This window comes from Myotis davidii, unplaced genomic scaffold (assembly GCF_000327345.1).
Source record: "Myotis davidii unplaced genomic scaffold, ASM32734v1 scaffold799, whole genome shotgun sequence".
NCBI lineage: Eukaryota > Metazoa > Chordata > Mammalia > Chiroptera > Vespertilionidae > Myotis > Myotis davidii.
In genome coordinates, this window is record NW_006290670.1 from 184,467 (window position 1) to 190,346 (window position 5,880).

The following is a 5,880-nucleotide window of genomic DNA, read 5'->3' on the forward strand; positions in this document are numbered from 1 at the left end:
GATGCCCGGAAACACTTTGCCAAGGGATAACTTCATGTGATAGCACAAATACCTCAATGTGTGCCATCACCCTCAATCAGCTTCAACATGTTGGAACACACGTATAGCGTGTGCACACACGCCAAAGAAGTTTTTAGCATGCATGTGCTCACGGGAAGCACGTTCCCTTGTCACGTGGGCGGTCATGAGAGCATGGCTGAGAGTGTGCTTTTCTCTGTCACTGACCAGGTGTGTGGCCTTCAAGAAAGTCATTCCATCCTCTCCTCTGAACGTGCTTCCTCATATTTCTTAAAAATGGACTAATTATGTTTCAGGGATTAAAATGACAACACATGGAAAAGCACATTGAAATGTGTAAAACTCCATTGCAATATTATTTATAATAAGCAATACAAAAATAAGAGGGACCACTAGCTACTTCCCCAAAAGCCTCTTTCCCATCAGCTCTGACAAGCAGGTCAAGGAACAAGAGGCTGGGTGCCGCTCGCCCACCATGCCTGGACCAAGCAGACGCTGAGTGAGCGTTTTCCAATGAACAAAGAGGATTTCCTTCAAAAATACTTTTCATTGCTGTGAAGTCATACAGTTACAATAAGTTGGGTTTGGGTCCAAATTTAGGAAGCTCTGAGAAACACTAACTCCACTTTTTCTCTCCACGAGGTCGGGAGAACCAAGACAGGCTGTGGGGTCATCACCACCTTCCAACGACGGCTCAAGAAGCCGAAGGGAAGCCCTGCCCCTTACCTGCCACGGGGCACGGCACCAGCTCTCCCTCCAGTCGCGCTTCGACATCTCCTCCACTGCACGTGTCCCCGGAAATCTTCCGATAGCTGTCAACCCAACCCAAGAGCAAGAGGTGAGACACGTCCGAGAACAGCCATCCAGGCTCCGTAGCCCTATCCGGGTGCTCAGTAGAGAGAGCACCGGCCTGCGGACTAAAGGGTCTAGGGAACAATTCAGGTCAGGGCTCATGCCTGGGCTGTGGGCTCGATCCCCAGTAGGGGGCGTGCAGGAGGCAGCCAATCAATGATTCTCCCTTCCCCTCTGAAATCAATAAAAAATATATATATATTTTTAAAGGCTCTGTGACTGGAATGCATTCCCAGCATACACAGCGGGTTCATCTGCTCATTTCCCCACGGAACAGGAGGGGCTGCTTGATCCCTCAGGCCCAGCGCTGCCTGGAATCAGGAGCAGCTCAGACAAACGGGAGCGCTCTTCTGCGCACAACTTTTACACATATTTCCCCCAAACTCCCCTGACGATGTGCCGTGCTGAACGTATGACTTCAGACACAGGTCAGGTTGTAGAGGACCTTACAGACTTGCCCTTTTTTCTCACTGCGGATGGAAGAGTTTGCAAACATCCTAACTTTAAATATTGCCCCAGCTACCTGAAACCTGCTTGCCTAGCCCTAGCTGGTTTGGCTCAGTGCATAGAGCATCAGCCTGCAGACCAAAGGGTCCTGGGTTAGATTCTGGTTAAGGGCACATACCTCCCCAGCCTGGGCCCTGGTCGGGTTGTACAGGAGGCAGCCAATCGATGCGTTTCTCTCTATCTTTCCCTCTCTCCCACTCTCTCTAAAAATCAATGGAAAAATATCCATTGATTTTTTAAAAAGACACCTGCTCGCCTTAGAAGTCCGGCATTTCCAGTATGAAAGGCACCCGCTGCTCTCAGACCCAGTGTAGACCCCGAGTCCCCGACCTACAACCACTGTGAGACGTACCCTCTCGTTCTCCTGTAAGTGGAACCTGCAGGGCAGGGCACAGGAGGGGAATATGACTTCTCAGAGAACTCAGGATCCGGCACGCAAACCTCTAACAACAGGTCTTCACTCATCTTGAAGCCGAAGTCACTGAAAGGCAACGAGGGTTTGTCACGGCCACAGTTTGCATCTCAGGGTTTCCACACGTTGCCTGCACCTGCATCAAGAGCTCCTTCCACGTCCCTTTGCAGACTGCTCACATCTCTACGCTAACACAATTCCAGAAGGCCCTTACGTCAGAACCACAATCTTAAACCACTATCATGTGCCATAAATAAATGAAACCAAGACAAATCATTATGCTAAAGACAAAATATTAAAATGTGTAGCTAGATCCAGCACCTACCCAAAGACTCTGGCCTGCCCTCCCGGTGTTGACAGGACAAGCAATGTCCACAGACCACTAGCACCTGGCGAGCCCTTCTTGACACGACTGGGAGACTTAGGAGAGAAATTAAGGCCTGGTCAGTGTGGCTCAGAGGGTCCAGCGTGGGTCTGCGGACTGAAGGGTCCCAGATAAACTTCCGGTCGAGGGCACGTACCTCGGTTTCAGGCTCCGTCCCGGCCAGGGCCTGGTCAAGGCTCGTGCAGGAGGCAACCAATCGATGCGTTTCTCTCACATTGATGTTTCTGTCTGTCTTTCCCTCTCTTCCACTCTCTCTAAATATCAATGGAAAATATCCTCAGGTGAGGATTAAAAGAGAGAAGTTAAAAAGAATAATTCCCCCTTTTTTTTAAATCAAGGATGTTTTAACCGATGTTTTTTAAGATCATGTCCACATACTCCCTAGCATCACCTGTGTCCCTCCTCCTGCCCTTCTGGACCCAGTGCCGTGGTCTTTGAGACCTTCTGCAGTGTGGGCCATTCTCCTCCACACCACCAGCTCCGGGAGCGGGGCGGGGTCAGGGTCTCGGACTGCGGTCTGCCCACTTCTCCCGGCTGCACTGAAGGACACCCAGGTGAGGCGGCTTCGCCAGGCCTCGCCCAAACTGTGACTGGTAATTCAGAGGCACTGCCAGCTGCTGTGCTCTCCCGACAGGCTTCATTTACTCTGTTCAGCCCAGCAAATACTTCTTAAACACCTACTATGTGAAAACCATGTACCAGCTACAGGGCAAAGTGGTGTGTGTATAGCCTGTCAGATTCCACACTTAGCACTTTACAGAATTGCTCAGAAGAAAGTGTATTGCCGTGCCAGGCAGGTCTGATTGAGGGGCTGCTTCACATCTTTGGGGCCTGGCTGGAGCGTTTGCTAGTTACTGTTCTGTCTCCAACGGCCAAGCACCCTTGCCAGGCCAGTGTCTCCACCTTCAGCCGAGCGGGCAGTGCACGTGCAGGAGGGCTGAGACCACTCCCCCCAACTCCCTTAAAACACAGAAGACTGCAAAAGGCAGCCCCTCACCAGGAGCTGGAACCTCACAGAACTTCTGTTTCAATCACGTGTGTGCCCGCATCGACATGTATAAAGGTGTGGGCACCGGGTCATACTGGAAACGCATTGTGTGCCCCAGGAGTTGTAGTCAGGAGTTTGAAAGCCACACCTGCTGACAACGTGGCAAAATGTAAAGATGTAAGAGAGTCTATTATACTTGGATAAAAAAAAGATGTAGAAGAACCTATACCCTGAACCAGGGCACCTGTGGGCCAGTGGTGAGGCCTCTGGGGGGAGGGAGGGAAGCAGCAAGGCGGGGAGCTGAGGGGCTCAGAAGCAACCTCACTTTCCAATGCAGATGCCACTCGGGAGCTGAACTAATGGCACAGCCCACCGGCACTTGCTCTCACTTCCTCTCCTGTAGTCCATCCTCAGACCATCGCACTGGCCACTGCCAAGTCCAGGGCCACACACCTGCAAGGCCCGCCCAGTGGGCGTTGGCGCCTTCCCTGCAGCTGCAGCGATGGACAAAGGGATGCACAGCAGCAGGCGGCCTGAGGCCTGCGCTCCCTTTATCACTGTCGCGGGCCATCAGCCTCACGCTCAACATCTCACTCCCGAAGCTCTGTTCCATCGGGGCGGGGGCGGGGACGGTGGCTTTCCTGGTAATGAAGACTCAGCATCTGGGGTTTCCGGCCGGTGTGTGGGCATATGGACCAGGAGAGCTAGGCCAGGGCTCAGGAGAGTCCACCAGGCCCTGGGACCTGGTTTCTGGTGTTGCTGCCAGGCGGCAGATTTTAGAGAAAAGGCACAACAGTGACCATCAAGTGAAAAAATAGTGAAAGAATCAAAGACCTGTTAGACTGCCTTGCATATTTTTAATTCTGTTTTCGTTTTAAGCACTTCATGGGGATAAAGGAGGAGGGGGAAGGCCCTTCCCTGACTAGGGCCTCTACAGTCAGGGGACCACTCACTCAGGCCAGCACGGCTCTCGGATTAGCTAGTTTCGGGCACCACCAGGGAGCAGAGGCCAGAGGGCACCGTACTGGCAGCAGGGGGGCATCACCCAGCGCGGGGTGCTATGGAGCGTCCATGCTACTCCTAGTCCCACACGCTGTGGAGGAATGTGCATCTGAGCTGCCCAAAACCCCTGCTCCTGGGGAGGGTGTGGAGAGAAGCAGCGTCCGAATCGCCCATGTCTGCACCGTAGGTGCCGCCTTGGGAGTCAGACCTCACACCACAGCGTGACCCCGGCAACCCATGCGCACAGTCAGTCTCAGAAGCTGGTCCGAGAGGCATGCCCAGGGGCGGCAGCTGTTTCAGTAGAGAACTTACTGGGTCCAACCACACCCACCCACCCGGGCCCTGTTCCTGCTGCCCAGGCCCAGGTGAGCAGCTGCAGAGACCACAGGGCCTACAAGGCCGAAAACATTCCCTGGATGGCCGGATCCAACCTTGGACCAGAGGCACCTCAGGTGTCCGGCTTCAGTCAAGATACGTGCACTTCCCAAAGCAAACCTGCGTTTCCTTGGGCCTTAGCAGCTGCTGAAAAATGAGTCAGCTATTTGTGTTCAGTACCCGAGCTCTGCTGACGGACCTGCTGAATGCGTGCGGATCTGCTGCGGGTTACAGACCTGAGCACCTGCCTCAGGGCTCCGACCTCAGCAATCCGCGGAGCCTTCAGACACCTCCTGCTCTCGGGGCTCATCTCCACACACTGACCCCCACCTCCCCAGACACCCAGCAAGGCATCCAGAGAGCCCCAGTGACCTCTGCCCCCACACTGCTGCTCCCTCCCCTCAGAACGCTCCTGCCCACACATCCAGCCCTTCCTTATGGCCATCACCCACATGCTTTCTCCAGAAATTCTCAGTTCCCAGCAGCCATTCCGTCTCCTCCTTCCCATCTGGACTCACAATGAAGTGCGTCCCCCCAGGCTGGCAGCTCCCTCCCGTTAGTTACCTGTGTGCATGTCACTCCTCTGCTTCTGCATTCTCAGCAGTCCTCGCATGCTCTGCTCAAGGACATGTGCATGTGCCCGTGTGCGTGTTTGTGTGTGCACGTGTGCGCATGTGTCTGTGTGTGTGTGCATGTGTGTGTCCGTGTGTGTGTGCGCACTAATATTCCCACGTTTCAAATAAGGAAAGACCTCCCTCTAGAGCAGGGCTCCTAAGAACAAGGAGCCGCCCACCATGGACGTCAGGACGTGCCATGTGGGGTGCCCACACGGAAACAAGCCAAGTGCCCGTTGCTGAATGAGGCTGCAGCTCCCCGGGGGGAACGCTTCGCCCACACCACACGTCACTGAAGCTGAATGGGGCGAGCTGTGTACACAGTGCCCAGCAGTGGCATGTGAAAGGTGCTTAACCACTATTTGCTTCCCATGATTCCTTCCTTTCCTGAGGGAAAGGGGCCAGGCCAGCGTCCGCACCCCCCATGGCAGGGAAGACGGCACGGTCCGTCCAGGCAGGACGGGGACCCACCATTCGTAGTCCGCGCGGGTACAGGAGCAGTTGGCCACCACCACGGGCCTGTCGAAGTCTTCGCCGTTGAAGCACGTGGCGTGAGGCGTCCGGCGCTTGAAGACCGTCTTGTGGCCCAGCAGGCACTGGCTGCCCCTCTCGTCTGACGGGGACCACAGCTTGTAGTCATTCTCGGTGCAGGGGACCCCTGCGGAGGGAGACAGCATGAGCCGCTGCCGGGAGGGTTCCCGCCCGGCTGCCCAACAGCCCCTCTGCC

At 54.8% G+C, this 5,880-nt stretch overlaps 1 protein-coding gene across 1 annotated transcript in view; it reads right to left on the reverse strand.

Annotated features, from left to right (window-relative positions):
* The window catches only part of SORL1 (sortilin-related receptor, L(DLR class) A repeats containing), a 127,417-nt gene that overhangs the window by 77,215 nt on the left and 44,322 nt on the right, over window positions 1–5,880 (reverse strand). The window contains exons 14-16 of the mRNA XM_015563866.1: window positions 5,625–5,811; window positions 1,730–1,858; window positions 745–830 (exon numbers count right to left, since the gene is read on the reverse strand). Of these exons, the coding sequence (XP_015419352.1) occupies window positions 745–830; window positions 1,730–1,858; window positions 5,625–5,811 (402 nt within the window). The remainder of the gene's footprint in view (window positions 1–744; window positions 831–1,729; window positions 1,859–5,624; window positions 5,812–5,880) is intronic.